The sequence below is a fragment of the Salvelinus fontinalis genome, chromosome 24 (assembly GCF_029448725.1).
Source record: "Salvelinus fontinalis isolate EN_2023a chromosome 24, ASM2944872v1, whole genome shotgun sequence".
In the NCBI taxonomy this organism is placed as follows: domain Eukaryota; kingdom Metazoa; phylum Chordata; class Actinopteri; order Salmoniformes; family Salmonidae; genus Salvelinus; species Salvelinus fontinalis.
The window spans coordinates 16,606,968-16,623,859 of NC_074688.1; the positions used below are offsets into that span (position 1 = coordinate 16,606,968).

At 42.7% G+C, this 16,892-nt stretch overlaps 1 protein-coding gene across 2 annotated transcripts in view; it reads right to left on the reverse strand.

Annotated features, from left to right (window-relative positions):
* Positions 1-8: 8 nt before the first annotated feature.
* Positions 9-16,892, reverse strand: part of LOC129822044 (serine/threonine-protein kinase PAK 4-like) — a 40,487-nt gene continuing 23,603 nt past the window's right edge. For both annotated transcript variants that reach the window (XM_055879906.1, XM_055879905.1), the window contains exons 2-10: positions 10,468-10,689; positions 9,803-10,023; positions 9,248-9,680; positions 8,662-9,105; positions 8,200-8,333; positions 7,419-7,545; positions 4,133-4,258; positions 3,905-4,039; positions 9-3,774 (exon numbers count right to left, since the gene is read on the reverse strand). In XM_055879906.1, the coding sequence (XP_055735881.1) occupies positions 3,619-3,774; positions 3,905-4,039; positions 4,133-4,258; positions 7,419-7,545; positions 8,200-8,333; positions 8,662-9,105; positions 9,248-9,680; positions 9,803-10,023; positions 10,468-10,668 (1,977 nt within the window). In that variant the 5' untranslated portion in view covers positions 10,669-10,689 and the 3' untranslated portion in view covers positions 9-3,618. The remainder of the gene's footprint in view (positions 3,775-3,904; positions 4,040-4,132; positions 4,259-7,418; positions 7,546-8,199; positions 8,334-8,661; positions 9,106-9,247; positions 9,681-9,802; positions 10,024-10,467; positions 10,690-16,892) is intronic.

Sequence of the window (16,892 nt, forward strand, 5' to 3'; positions counted from 1 at the left end):
GCAAAAAATATCGAAAATCTGCAATGTTTATTTTTTTAATAACCAGTGGAAATTAAAAAATCCAGGGGGGTTTGGACTCTTCAGAAAAATGGTCAACTATGACAAACTTGACAATACTGATGCATAAATGATTTAGCGTACAAGTGTGAAAAATTATCATACAGACAAGTTGGAGAAATTCACACATAAATATATTACCAAGTAGGCCAGTCAGTAGTCGTCACAGCTCCTAATTGGAATTTGAGCATCCTCAACAAACACAAACCAGCGAGAACAACGATAAGTTTACGCTGAGGCACTAGACTCCTGGAGATGAGTAATATCATAATGTATATTTGCAATTAACAGTAATTGTAAAGAAAGGGAATCACATTAAATCCTGTTACTCTTCTGAACGTTAAGGCATTAACACACAAAAAAACGATAAAACCATGTTAAGCCATTCTAACCTTGACAGCCATTCATTTAAGTAGAAGCTACAGGAATGTCAAATACCAACTGAGAAATATACGTGATTGGTTTCATACCAGCCACTGAAAACTGTGGTTGAAGTGAGTGAAACCAATGGCGATTGAACTCCTATGTAACATGTGGGGGTTAATGGGATGCTTCAATCCTGTAGTTTGAGGAATGATGTCTATAGATTTTTTTGCATTCATCGTTATACAGTATTTAATAAAAAACAAAATACCAAGTGTGTGCCATCACTTCATGGTACTTATTAGTTAAGTTAGAAATATACATACATAAATATGGATTTAATGAGTATCAAAATAGGATTTCTTTAGAAAATGAGTTTGTTGTCAAAATGCTACACAATTATAGTTACAAAACTTTGTGAGCAATGAAAAGTGATCAGTTTAGAATATTGTTGCAAAAGCAGACAGTTATTTACTCCTACTAACTTTGATTGTCATTCTTTCAGCCCATCTTTTCACTCAGTTTTGCTAAACTAAACTGGAAGAACATCCTTTTTTTACACAGGGAACAGACAGATCACATATTATTCAGACATGCCAACCATCGTGTCACTTTTAACAGACTTCCACTTGTCTTTTGGAAATATGGAATATTGTCTCACATTTAAATTCAACCAGACTACCTTTTGAGCAGCAGTAAAAAGTACTGAAATGGATTAAGTGAGAGATTAATAAAATATTGTAAAACAATTAGTTAAATCTATATTAAAGACTCCAATTTGCTACAAGCAAGTACATTTGAGACAGAATGTTAAAACAGTACACTAACCTCTGCTATGACACTTCAATTCTGTATCTAAATACAATAGTTCACAATGTAGTGTTAGTGTCTACTTATGGACAGTTGTTCTGATTTCCCCACTGAAACTCAGAACAGACACATTGGCTACTCTTTGCTGTGCACTAAGGCCTCGTGGTCTTTGGATGCTCTCTATGGTACATGTGCGACTTGGTCTTGCTACTCTAGAATTGGAGGGGGAAGCTCAGAGAAAAAAAATAAATGGGGAGTAACAATGAATAGGGCCCTATAATATCTGTTTTGTTTTTCCAGGATCACACTTTTAAATAGAAAAACAACATTTAATGTTCTAAGTTCACAACAATGCTTAAAACACACCAGGTGAGCACTTTTGAGGTCTGGGGAAAATCTAAGACATTTCTATTTTTGGGTGTAGATACCCTTTAATTCAAGCGTGCACCAGCCAAGAGACTTGTTTGGTTATCTGTGTTTCTGTGGCAAACATGTGAATGCAGTTTGCCACATTTTTTTTTTTTAAGTATCTCCACCTACCAGAAGACGGTTATCATTAGCATCATTGCTAACGGCTACACAAAGTGGCAGACAACCTTGCACACAGAATTCCCATGCCTTTGCTTCAGGGAGTTTAAGGAAAATACAAATCACTAATGCAATTTTATGTCTTATGATAATCTTGGCAAAATTCATTTTCTAATACATTTAGTTGATTTCCTATTTTTGAATATTGTTGAATTCCGTTTTAAGGTCTGAATTCGTGATTCCACTCGCATCACAGACTTTTGTTGGGCCCTGCATGAAGTGTGTGTGTGTGTGTGTGTGTGTGGGTAATTGCGGTAAGTGTTTACTACTTGTGTTTGCATCTGTGTTTTCTGCCGTTGCTACATTGCGGACACAATAGTTCAGTTCTAGCATCTGTTGCACACTTCATTAAGCTAAACATGGATTTTCACCTTGTGTGTCCGTTTCTTGATGTAATAAGCCCTTAAATCTGGAATCCTTAATGGTGAAACAGCCACGACCGTTTGCGATATTACCTTCAACAAAGTAACTGCAAACTGTTTTTTCCCACTCGGACATCTTTTCACGCACGATAGAAGAGCACAATATGTACTGCTATTTTTTTTGTCTATATATTTTTAATGCTGCGCGACGCTCCTTAGCTCGGCAACAAAAACAAATGACAACGGTGGTGGGGGCGGTCAGCCGTTTCACCCTACTGCAGATTCCATCTTTAAATGCAGAGCTTGTTTGTGGCTCAGCACTACATTCATATAGTCCAGACACATTGTCCAGGTCAGCCAGGTCAAGCAATAAAGAAATGCATCTTTAGGATTTTTTTTTAAATATATTTAACCGATCTGGAGAATTCCTGTATATACACACCCACGCACAACACACGTGTATGGTGGAAGGGGTGCTTCATAAGGGTTGTCCTTACATTGACCTAGTAGTCACTACTATAGACTAACAGTTGAGGTCTACAGCAGCGGATCGAAGGGTTACAGAGAGCACAATCTACACGGCTAAATCCCTAAAGTAAAAATAACAGCTAAACCTGCCTTGATGTTCACTTCACCATGATATTCTAGTAAACACAGGTAAATTAAAAAAAACGAAACGATTCATCTTGTAATAAAAAATGATTTAAAGAACTAGACGATATATTGGAATCAACCAGGAGTGCAGCTTCTATCGGAGTAGTGCTTTAAATCATCTCACTGTAACCTAAACAAAAATCACAAAACAGAGAAAACAAAGCAGATATGTTCATCATACTTACACAAGAAATATAAAGAAAAACGATCTAAAAAACACAACTCCAGTGTTTACCTTTTCTTAGTGTTTGTAACAGGGACCAAGTGTTTTTCAGACTTGTACTCATCGTGTGGTAAGAGAAAAGCATGGTCCTCCTTCAGTAGTAGTTTATGATGTCCTGGCTATTGCAATAGAGTTGAGACTGGGCCATGTAGTGAGGAAGTCCTGTAGTGTGGAAGAATGCTTTTCAGACCATTCAGCTAGGATGCTAACAGTGCTTTTTGTGAGTCTCCCCAGCAGGTAGCTTAGGGTCTAATGATCCCACAACACTTTCCAAGCCTCATTCTGCACCAAACCACTCAAGCTATAAATCCTTGTAGTGTCCAAATGTTTTTCCTCCACAGGAAAAAAGGGACAGACAGAGTTCCTTTTCATTTCAAAAGGTGCGTTAAAACAATGCTTGACCAACAAAAATGCTAATACGAACTGGGCAGTGCTTCTCCGCTGCCCCCCCCCCCCCCCCCCCCCCCCCCCGCTCCAGATCAGTGCGAGTCCGAGGTGTGAGCTTGGGGTTCAGGGTCCATGTGACTACTACCACTTAGTGGGGAAGAGGCCTCTGCTCACTCATCTCATGCGGTTCTGCCTCATGAGAGGCACGATGCAGGAGGGCGGGCCAGCCTTGCTCAGGAAGGGGTGCTTGAGCAGCTCATTGGCTGAGGCCCTCTGGGTAGGGTCTCGCACCAGCAATTTGTCCAGGAAGCCCTTGAGGAGAGGAGAAACCTGGGAACAGAGAGAAGGAAAAACAACATCAAAGGATGAGTATCGACTTCAAAATGCTGAATAACAGGGACATTGTTAACCATGTTGGGGCCTTTTGTGAGAGATGGGCTCTTTCTGGTGTGCCTAGTACCTTGTGTAAGTTCTTGAGTTTGGGTGGTAGGTTGTCACGGATCATCTTCATAGCTTTGAGGGGGGGCTCATTGAAATAGGGGGGTTCTCCGTCCACCATCTCAATCACCATCACCCCCAAGGACCAGATGTCCACCTACGAGGTAGAATATTGTATATACACACAGTGATCAATGATAGTTTAGAATTATAATGCGCACACACACAGACACAACTGACGGGACCTTACCTCAGGCCCATAGGGTAGTCGTGAGATGAGCTCTGGGGCCATCCAATAGGGTGTGCCTACCAGGGACTTGCGCCGCTGGACCTCTTTAGATACCTGGGCACAGAAGCCAAAGTCTGACAGCTTCACCTGGGGGGTGGGGACAGAGGAGAGGGTCAGAGCCACACTACAATTCACACACAGGACATTTTCTAAATAATGTCACCGCTGAGATTAAGACAACCTGAGTAACTGTTGATCAAATGCTTAAAAAATCTAAAAACATAGCAGTATTTTTAGAATGTATATTTGCAAATGACAGACTTTTTCGGCTGACATGGACATTGTGTGTTATTGATTGACAGGCTCAACCCTTTGTGTACAAAGAACAATCCTCTATCTAGCAATGTGTGGCTTTACAGTACTACACATCACAGCAGAACAACTCCCACAGTTTTCTGAGAAAACCTTTGCAATGCCTGGGTGGATAAATATCCTGTCTGCCAATTGTGACCTCTAAAGAACAGGGCTCACTGACTAAAGCATGCTTTGAATTGGTAAGGGGAAATGAAACACGCCAGTGAACACACGCACGCACCCACACTCGTCTGCCGAGAAACAGCTGAGGGTGACTGACTACACTTCCCTTTGGGTCAACCACAATAAGAGCTAAGCGCAGCCCTTAGCATGCTAACCATGACAGCTACAAGTGACAAGTGGGGCTTGAGGTTGACACTTGGGCTCAATCAAACTGTTGTATCATCTGCAAACTGTTGTCGGGTAAATTAATAACTAAATTAACAGCTTGAACTTCAAGCCCTCTATTACCTCTCATATACAGTACCAGTCAAAAGTTTAGACACCTACTTTTTCTTAATTTTTACTATTTTTCTACATTGTAGAATAGAAGACATCAAAACTATGAAATAACACATATGGAACCATGTAGTAACCAAAAAAGTGTTAATATAATCAAATTATATATTTGAGATTCTTCAAAGTAGCCACACTTTGCCTTGATGACAGATTAGTAAAAATAAAGAAAAATCCTTGAATGAGTAGGTGTGTCCAAACTTTTGACTGGTACTGTATTACAATACTTTGGGAACAAACATGACTGAAACAAGTTCCTCTTTCCCATATCTTCATTTAGACAGATGGTTTTAAAGCAGACTTTCGTTTCAATATGAAAATGAAAGCCTGTTATGACTGGGTGGTATGGGGAGGGTTGCCACAATACTCTGAAGTATATCATGTCAAATAAACAAAACATGAATCAGACTTCATTTCACACACAGCCTTATTATTCACCCAGATTCAGTTATTTCCCAAAGCTAGACCTATATCACACAATATTTTATATCATACAGGTTTTTCAAGGTCCATAGAGTTCAGTCTGTTTCGTGTTTTCTTTTTTTGCCATGGAAAATTATACTATTTGTGTCTATGAAGGAAGTAGTGATGTAGAGTTGGGGTCAGAGTTTGGTGTACATACTCTAGTCTTATAATTACCAGCAGCATACCACCCTGCATACCACTGCTGGCTTGCTTCTGAAGCTAAGCAGGGTTGGTCCTGGTCAGTCCCTGGATGGGAGACCAGATGCTGCTGGAAGTGGTGTTGGAGGGCCAGTAGGAGGCACTCTTTCCTCTGGTCTAAAAAAATATCCCAATGCCCCAGGGCAGTGATTGGGGACACTGCCCTGTGTAGGGTGCCGTCTTTCGGATGGGACGTTAAACGGGTGTCCTGACTCTCTGAGGTCATTAAAGATCCCATGGCACTTATCGTAAGAGTAGGGGTGTTAACCCCGGTGTCCTGGCTAAATTCCCAATCTGGCCCTCAAACCATCATGGTCACCTAATAATCCCCAGTTTACAATTGGCTCATTCATCCCCCTCCTCTCCCCTGTAACTATTCCCCAGGTCGTTGCTGCAAATGAGAACGTGTTCTCAGTCAACTTACCTGGTAAAATAACGATAAAATAAATAAAAAATAATTGTCTGATGGAGGTAGTGATGCAGAGCTGGGGTCAGAGTTAGGCAGGGGTTAAAGCAACAAAATAATCCCAATGACTGACACTTGAAGTCGATCTCAGATCAATTGTCTGGGGTCAAGTTCACCTCCCTTTCAAGTAAGAAAGTCATGACAATCATGTTTGACCAATTCCATCAAGGACTGAGAAGGTCAGCTCCGGTAAATTTTTGGAAGGACATTCTATTCCAAAATGAATGGAAATAACATGATGCCATCTAAAATTGCATTTCTACCTCCAGAAATGGGCCCAATAACATATTGGTATAAATTATTTTAACATATTGGAGCATGTGCATATAACCAATGCATGGTCTATATTATCAGATGTGCCATTACTAATAAGCATTATCACCTGTAGCCCAACTGATGAGCATAGAGGCTATAAAATGTACATAGGCTGAAGCATGGGGGTTGTCCACATTTATTTACCCCACTGGACACAACATCCTGACTGTCATTATTAATCATTTTATTATAAATATGAATATATAAACTATTCACTCGAAAAAATGTCATTTTTTTGGTTTTTATTACAAAGTATGTCATTGCCCTTTTAAGACGACAAAGCTCCTTTAAAGTGTTCTGTTGTGCAGCTGCCCCTAAACCATGCTTGAAACTCCAATTGTATAACTGCATTTGTAAAACGATGCCACATGCAATTGAAAGAGTAGAGAAATAAACGTGGTAGCAACGTAAAACTGCGATCCCCCAGCTTTCAAGTGTTTTCCCGTGATTGCATGAAGAATAGTTGTGCATTGACTGCTTGTCAGAATACGTTTCCCCTCCTATGGCTCTAGCAACTTGAATGTGCCTCGAGAGGAATATTTATCTCACATAGAACACGCAACAAGCCAACTAGGTAAACTATTCTAATAATCAGGTTGTCTGATTTTGTTTTAATAACATTACATGGCAAAAATAGTGTCACTGGAAAGCTCCATCCTGAATGATAAAGTAGAGGCTTTGAATGACTGCCAACAGCTACAGAAGGCTTGACAGCGCTGTCTGAGCTGAGCGCTGCTGTGGTTCACATTAAAAACTATTACATTCATCTGAACATCGGAGTGTCATCAACAATCATACAGTACATGTCAGTTCAGTGCACATAGCGTAACAGAGGAAAATAAAATATTTGGGAATACATTTATTTGGGAATATATTTTGTAGGAGAGACATGCTTCTGTCTGTATTAGGCTGTGTCATTTCCAAACTCCCCAATGTGACAGAAATCTGTCGCAGTGATGGAGGACTTCAACCCCTGGAGTTCGGAGTACTTACTCTGCCATCGTGGGTGAGAAGGATGGAGTCACTCTTGATGTCCCTGTGGATGACGCCCTGGGTGTGCAGAACTGACAGAGCCTTCAGTACAGACAGGCACACTGTGGCTATCTGCTCCTCATTCATCCTGGACACACACACAGGTCATTAGCACTCCGAGTTGACAGAGAAATAACATCACACACACAGTACAGGTCGCATTGCAGTGATGTGATGGTGTAACTATGCGACACTACCACCTTGTGGTGAAACAAATAACTAAACAAAAAACATTTTGAGTGGTTACCATTGCTTGTATTGTAAAAACAGCTACGATTTGAGCAGTTGAATATTATATGACTAGTATGAAACACAGACAATCTTAAATCTAAATCACCATAGCCCAGGGCTGCCCATGCCTCTTCCTGGAGATCTACCATCCAGTAGGCTCACTCCAAATCTATTGAACACACTTGATTCTACTTATTAACCACTCACCAAGACCTTTACTAGCTGAATCAGCTGTTAGGTAGGGTTGGCCTGAAAACCTTCAGGATGGTATATCTCCAGAAAGAAGGTTGGACAGCCCTACCATAGTCTTTTGTCCTGCTGGTCAGTTGTCAGAGAAGCAGATCAACGGTCATTGCTATCCGGTATACTTGGTACGACCAACTCTGACATCACCCCATTGAAGTCGAAATTTAAAAAGGTTAGAGTTTAGGGTAGGGACATCCCAAGGATTCCGGATAGCACTAACCACCGATCAATAGACCGATCAACAGACCGATCAACAGACATGCACCTGGTGTGTGTGACGATGTCAGTCAAAGCCCCTCCCTCCAGGAATTCCATGACGACCCAGAGTTCATCTCCCACCAGGTAGCTGTTGTACATCTCCACCACGTTGTCATGGTGATAGTCCCGCATTATCACCACCTGGAGATCACAGCAACCAGAGTTACTAAGGAGACCGTAGGAAATTACACAGCATATGACATCACTCATTACACCCCTGCAAAGATATGCATCAACCTCACCCTCCATGAAGGACACATTTTTACAAATTTCAGCAAATCAGCTCTGTAATAGCCAACTCCACTATAAAAGGTTATGGATCACACAACTAATAGCTTATAAATTCATGGCCTGTATTCCCTAAATATCCAAAATCTTAAAACCTGTATCATCTCAATCCGTTTAAGTCAATGACAGGGTCAAAAACAAGACCCCCATCCAAGTCCATTACAGTGACCACTGTCCCCACCTCATTGAATAGCAGCTCCCGGCGCTGCTGCTTGCGCAGGTCCATCTTCTTAACAGCCACCAGTTTGCCGGTGCTCTTGACGGTGGCAATGCACACAATGCCGGTAGAGCCCTCTCCGATCTTGATGTAGTGGTCCAGGTAGGTGCGCGGGTCACCCGGGTCCACCACCATCTGCAGCGCGGCGCGGAACTGCTCATGGGACACCCGCTGGGGCTCCCTCTGGGTTGAGAGGGCCTGCTGTGGTGGTAGGGCAGGGGCCAGGGGGCGGGGAACGGGAGCCTTCAGCTGCTGGTAGCCGTGGGGGGGCTCAGGGCCCAGGACAGGGTGGGAGGTGTGGTGGGGGTCCCCTCGTAGCTGGCCCTGCTGTGGGGCTCTGCCCCCGCTGCGGCCACTAGAGGGACCGTTGTGGCGCTGTGTTTCGTGTGGTCGGGCTGGCTTCAGCTCCTAGAACGGAGAGAAAATGATGACACTGTATGAACAACACCTTTATGTCTGAGAGGTCTGTCGATAAAACATTAGCTACAATGGTTTCCATTCTCTCCATATCACCCAACGTTCTGGTGTTCTCCTAGCAGCCTGTCAGTACCTGGCTGGTGGGGCTTCTTCCTCCTTCACTGTCAGCACGAGGGTAGGTGTTGAACGGCCTGCTGCTCTGCTGTGCTGTCTTTATCACCCCCTCTGTTACAGGGAGGTTAGGCATACGGATGTTGGGCCCCGAGAGAGGCCTCTTATCCCGGGGCGATTGGGGGCTGCTGTCCCTGCCTGTGTAGCTGGACTTGGGCCTCTTGTCGCTGGGCCCGTCCCTGCGGACTACCTGATCGTGGTGGTCCCGTGGGTCCATGTCTCTGGGCTTTGGCGGGGGAGGGGGTGGGCAGGGCCGCTCCCTCTCTCGGTGCCTGCTGCCTGGCTCCTGGCCCCGGGGCTGCTGCTGTGGCCGGCCGTCCTCTCTCTGAGAGCGGGGTACCCGTTGGGTCTGCCGGGGGTCTCCACCAGCTAACTGGTCCGTCCTGGGCTGCTCCCTAGTGCATCAGAGACACGGTAAATAGGTTACATCTCTCTGGAGTGGTGGAAACATTTCCGACAAAAGCCATTTTACAACAGATCTGAAAACCTCCTGGCCCCCCTTCTACCGGCACTGTACCTATCTCTGTCTCCATAGTGATCTGGGTGGTGGTGTGTCCGGTGGGCCAGGTCCCCGTTCTCATGGCCTCCTCCCCCCGAGGATCCAGAGTCTCTGCGGGGCTGGATAGGGGGGCTGCCCCGCCTCAGGGAGTTGGAGCGGGTCACCGACATGGTGTCAAACTCATCCAGCAGCCATGTCAGCGAGCCGTCCACAGCGATCTTACTACCCCGCACTATGGTCTACAGGAGGGAGAGACACCAAGTTAGGAGGGGTTGAGATCATACCAGTCAGGACAAGAGAGACTTCCTGGACTGCCACAGCTTCATTCTAAAAAGAGATATGATGACAGGCAGATTCTATTTTCAGTGATGTCTTTTGCATTTGCTGTGTTGATTGTTTCGGAAAGACAATCATGTTTACTGTTTAGGTTCTGTGCATTCAAACTGTGATCCGAATCTGACGTACAGTAATCCAAGACAGTAATAGTTCGGTGCCCTTTCCCCATGACCTACACGCTGTAAAGGCGAAACGTCTGTGTACTCTATCCCTAATGAGGTGAAGAGAATAATACAAATAAAAACTTATCAAAATTTGTCAACAGAGAATGACCCTACAGTGAAAACATCACTTCCTGTTTATGACACACGCATTTCCTCCCACGTCCCTTTGTGACGAACCCTGACCTTGCGGGGCTCCACCGTGGTGATGACGGTGACGTCGATGAAGGGCTTGGGCCTCTTGGCCGTGTCCTCGATCAGTGACTGCCATTGCCGCGGCAGCCCCACAAATTTCTGTTCCTGCTCGTCAAAGTCTGTGTGCACGCGGTGCTCGAAGTTGGAAGGTGCCGAAATCTGGACGCGAGGCTTCTTCTTCTTGGTGAACATGGCGGCAGCCGGGCATCAGACCTGGAACACAGAGAGGAGAACAGGGGTGTATTCATTAGTGCACACCGTAGTAAACCGTAGCAAAACATTTTGCAAGGAAAAACAGTTTGCAACAAAAAAAACAAGTTTCTTATTTGACAATTTCAAGTTGTTCCCTCCCCGTTTCAGTCTGTTTGCTTCCGTTTTTGAATACACCCCAGGAATGACTTTGGGGGCTGCAGTGGAACAGTGGTAAACACATCAGCAGTCCATGATGATAAGTGATAATATCAAGGATGTCCTGCTTCTTTTCAATAGCGCTGAGAGGCTAACGCATGAAAACTTGATTTGCCAATCGGCCATTGACACACTTCAGACTAGAGGTCGACCGATTAATCGGAATGGAAGATTAATTAGGGCCGATTACATGTTTTCATAACAATCGGTAATTGCCATTTTTGGACACCGATTATGGCCGATTACATTGCACTCCACGAGGAGACTGCATGACAGGCTGATTACCTGCTATGCGAGTGCAGCAAGGAGCCAAGGTAAGGTGCTAGCTAGCATTAAACTTATCTTATAAAAAACAATCAATCTTAACATAATCACTAGTTAAACTAGTAATATCATCTAGTTAAACTAGTAATATCATGTGTAGTTATCTTGCTTGTCCTGCGTTGCATATAAATCGATGCGGTGCCTGTTAATTTATCATTGAATCACAGCCTACTTCGCCAAACGGGTGAATTAACAAGTGCATTCGCCAAAAAAAGCACTATCGTTGCACCAATGTGTACCTAACCATAAACAACACCTTTCTTAAAATCAATTCACAAGTATATATTTTTTTAAATGCGTATTTAGTTAATATTGCCTGCTAACATGAATTTCTTTTAATTAGGGAAATTGTGTCACTTCTTTTGCGCTCTGTGCAACAGAGTCAGGGTATATACAGCAGTTTGGGCCGCCTGGCTCGTTGCGAACTGTGTGAAGACAATTTCTTCCTAACAAAGACAGCCAACTTCTCCAAACGGGGTTGACTTAACAAAAGCGCATTTGCAAAATAAGCACAATCGTTGCACAAATGTACCTAACCATAAACATCAATGCCTTTCTTAAAATCAATACACAGAAGTATATTTCTAAACCTATATTTTTGTTCAAATATTTTTATTGAACACACACAGGAATGGTGTATAGGTATGAAAGGCAGGTATACAATTTTTAACTAAACATAAAAGAGCAGACAGAAATAAAAAGATCCAGAGTTCTGGGTACAAAACAATTATTACAAAACAAGACATACAAAACAAGGACAGGTAGACAGAAAGAGGGTGGGTGTCACCCCCCCCTTATTCCCCCCCTTTATCCCTCCCCCCCCTTATCCCTTCCCCTTATACCCCTCCCCGCTGCTCGGGTGGCGGTGCCAGCACGTGCTGCCCAGAGGTGGATTAAAATATTACAATGGAGAGTGCGTTAAAAAGTACAAATTCACAGCGCCGAATGGTCCAAGTAAGAGAGGAAAGGCTGCCAGATCTGATCAAATGTTAATAATTTATTGTTCAGAATATATCTAATCCTTTCTAAGTGTACAGTGTTTGCCAATTCGCTGAGCCATAATTTGGTAGTGGGCGCTTCCTTCTTTTTCCAGAACAATAAGATTAGTTTTTTTGCCGAAATGAGACTGTAAGAGATGAGTTGTTTTTGGGGGTTGGTTAGTCCGATTAGGGAATCAGACACTCCCAGGATTATCAGAAGCGGGTCTGGGTCAATTGAAGTCTCTAGAACTTCAGAGAGGATCCTAAAAATTCCACACCAGTAACCATGCAAGCTAGAGCATAGGGCAAAGCAGTGGAGAAGTGTACCCTGTGCAGCCTGACATTTATCACACATAGGGGATGTATCAGGAAATATCCTATGCAGTTTGGTTTTGGAATAGTGTAATCTGTGTAATACCTTGAATTGTATGAGCCGATGTCTGGAGTTAATGGAGCAGGTGTGGATATACTCCAAGCTATCTTCCCAGTCTGCCATCGAAATGTCAGTCCCTAGTTCTTCCTCCCATTTTGCCTTAATGGCCTCTGTAGAGGGTGTGCTAACCGATTGAAAAGAGTCATATAAACGAGATATCAGTTTGTCTGAGGAGGGGGATGTTTTTATGCATCCGTCAAACATGGAAGGCTTAGCGTTCCCAAATGTTGGGAGGTGTTTCCTAACATAGTTTCTGATTTGTAGGTATCTGAAAAAGTTATTTCTGGGAAGATTATAAGTTTCCCTCAGCAACTCAAAGGAAGCAAAGGTCCCTTCTATATATAAATCCCCTATGGTACTTATCCCCAACTCTCCCCATTGCTCAAAGGTGTTATCAAGGTTGGAGGGGGCAAAGGAGGGGTTCCTGGCAACAGGGAGCATGAATGACATTGGTCTAAGCTCAAAGTGGGTTTTAATTTGCTTCCAGATTCGGACTGTGCTATGTATAATAGGATTGTTACGATAAAGTGACCTCTCCAGATTGACAGGCGACAAAATCACAGCACCAATAGAGAAGGGGTGACACTCCTCACGCTCCATACTAAGCCAGGTGGGTGACGGACGTGCGTCATCCAGCAAAAACGTAACCGCACGGAGGTTAGCGGCCCAATAATAAAATATAAAATTTGGGAGAGACAGTCCTCCTTCCATCTTGGATTTGCAGAGGTGTTTTTTACCTATCCTGTGTGTTTTATAATCCCAGATGAAAGGATTGATAATTGAGTCCAGTTGTTTATGAAAGGATTTAGGTATGAATACTGGGATGTTCTGGTATAGGTAGAGCAGTTGTGGGAGGAAGACCATTTTAATGGCATTAATTCTTCCGAGCAGAGAAATTGGGAGAGTTCTCCAAAATTGTATGTTTGTTTTTAGTTTTTGCATCAGCGAGGGGAAATTCTCTTTAAATAGTAAGGAATATTGTTTGGTAACTACAATTCCTAGATAAGTTATCTTCAGAAAAATTTACCTAAGTGGAAGATGTTCTAGCCAGGAGGTGTTTTGTAACCGTATGGGCATTAATTCACTCTTGTTCCAATTTATTCTGTATCCCGAGAAGGTACCAAACAAATTAATCACATCAAGAATAGCTGGAATACTAGCTTGGGGTTCTGTTACATAGAGGAGAATGTCATCTGCGTATAGGGAAATCTTATTTAGAGTATCTTTAGTATTATAGCCGTGTATTGCTGCATCAGATCTAATCGTCTGAGCGAGAGGTTCAATGATTAGGGCGAAGAGCATCGGCGACAGCGCACAACCCTGCCTTGTCCCTCTGTAGAGGTTAAATCGGGGCGACAATGATTGGTTAGTGAGTATTCTCGCACAGGGGTTCCTATATAAAAGCTGGATCCAATTTATGAACCCATCTCCAATATTAAATTTATGTAGGACTTTGAATAGATAGGACCACTCAACTTGGTCAAAAGCCTTCTCGGCGTCAAGAGATATAACGGCAAGGTCCATGTTTGGTAACCTCTGAGAATACATAATGTTGAAGAGGCGCCTGAGATTGAAGAATGAGTTTCTGTTCGGGATAAAGCCGGTCTGGTCCGAATGGACCAGTTTGCCAATTAAAGTGCTAAGCCTGTTAGCCAGGGTTTTTGCTAAAATCTTTTGGTCTGTATTGAGGAGGGATATTGGTCTGTATGACCCTACCTCTTCCGGATCTTTACCCTTCTTATGTATAACTGTAATGAATGCTTCATCCATAGTAGATGGGAGAGCTCCATCCTCTCTGGACTGAACCAACATTTTGTGCAGGTAGGGAGAGAGCATGTTGCTGAATGTTTTATAGAATTCACCAGGGTATCCATCTGGGCCCGGGGTCTTGCCACTCTTTAGAGTTTTGATTGTTTCTCGAATTTCTTCAAGAGATATTTCCTTATTCAGGAAGTTAGAATCTTCCTGGTTCAGGGCAGGAAGATTACAGTCATCCAAAAAGTTTTGCATAATTAAGGGGTTAGAATCGGCTTTAGATGTATATAGAGTCTCATAAAACTGACGGAATCTGTCATTGATGTCTTTGGGGGAAGAGAGTAATTCCCCAGATGCACTTAACTTTGTGAATCATTCGGTCACTCACAATTTTTCGAAGTTGTCTGGCGAGTAATTTGTGTGGTTTGTCACCAAACTCAAAATATTTTTGCTTGGCGTAGAGAAAAGATTTAGCAATTTTAGCTGAGAGAGTCTGATTATATTCAAATTTTAAAGAGGTAATTTTTTTATGTTTCTCCATAGATGGATGTCTAGCATTCTCCCTATCCAGTAAGTGAATTTGTCCCTCCAGTTCTACCAATTTTCCCTTGTTTTGCCTACTCCTGGCAGTCTGATAGGAGATGATACAGCCTCTCAAATAAGCCTTAAGTGTTTCCCACAGTAATGCTGGGGAAGTCTCTGTGTTGTCGTTGGTATCAAAGAAAAATGTTATTTGGTCTTTAAGATGTTCACAGAATGTTGGTTCTGTGAGGAGCTGAGGATTTAACCTCCAGACCTTCTCGTTTGGTACCATGTCACCCAATCTCAGGGAGAAGGTGAGTGGACTGTGGTCCGAGATTATAATATCATGATACTTCACATTACAGGTATAGGGGAGTAGTTTAGCATCAACCAAAAAGTAGTCAATTCGAGTATAAACATTGTGAACATGAGAGTGAAAGGAGTATTCCCTGCCCGTAGGGTTAGTGATCCTCCATATATCAAATAAGTTAGAATTCTTTATGTAGGTATTCAAGAATTCACTTGAATAGGAGGTGGGGGTTCGCCGGGTAGAGGATCTGTCCAAATATTGGTCTAGCACGCAGTTAAGGTCCCCTCCAATGATCAGGTTAGTATGGGAGATATCTGGAATCAGGGCAAGGACTCTTTTGAAAAAAGAGGGGTTATCAATGTTTGGCCCATAGATATTTAGTAGAGTTACAGAAGTAGAGTGGATCTCTCCTATTACGATCACATAACGACCCTCTTTATCCACAATAGTGGTTTTATGTAGAAAGGGAATTCCTTTCCGTACCAGAATCGCTGTGCCTCTCGTTTTGGCAGAGAAGTTAGAGTGATACACTTGCCCCACCCACCTACATTTAAGTCTGCTGTGAGCATTATTTTTCAGATGGGTTTCTTGCAAAAATATAATATCAGACGAGAGTGCTTTCAAGTGGGCTAGGACCTTGCCTCTCTTAATTGGTTCGTTTAAGCCCCTGACATTCCAGGAAGTGAATGTGAGCCCCGCCCCCCTCTCATTTGTAGTTCCTATGGTGGCCTGCATAACTTGTAACTCAATAAAAAGGTAAGAAAGCGCACCAAACCATCACGATCAGCATATGTAGCAGCTACACCCGAGCAGTATCCAACCAGCCCCTCCCCCCCTGCAAGCCCCTTTACTTCCCACCCTGTTCCCCTACTTTCCCCACTATTTACCCCCCCGCCCAACCCACCTTTAACAGGCATACACAAATAGGAGAGAAAATAAAATAAAAATAATAAACACATTGTCTGGCCGATGCCAAAAAAGCACGGCGCGACCTCGAACAAGAGGTGAAACAAAAATAAAATCCCAACTGTACGTTCACCTCTCACTATCCTAGAACTTCTACTAACATATGAACTGAGGAGGCTCCCGCGAATAAAGTGTCCAATTAGCATCTAATAAACCTAAAGAGAATAAGTTTCAACCTAAACATATTGCGCACTTAAGCGTCATCTTGGGTCTATCTATCCCTGAGATAAGCAAGATATAGCATCACAAGATTATTTTGCTAAGCACTGCCGGTCTAAACATGAACCCACAGCAACCAACTTAGACAGCCGTACCTTTACATATTGTGGGTTAGATCGGAAACAAGAATTTTTCTAAATTAAACGTATCCCCCAGTCAGAAAATAAATAAATAAAAAGGTTATATATATACACATGTATACATACACACACATACTTACCCATATACATATATATATATATATACATATACATACATACATACATATACACACATATATATACATACATACACATACACACATACAAACACATACACACACATCCCCAAAAAATACATATAAAGGTATATATTTAAAAATATACATATACACACACACACCCATACATATCTACATATGCGCATATACACATACATACCCATACATACATAAACATTCATGCCCCAGAGTAATAATCTACACTAATTTAAAATATACACATACATAATAGTAACATGC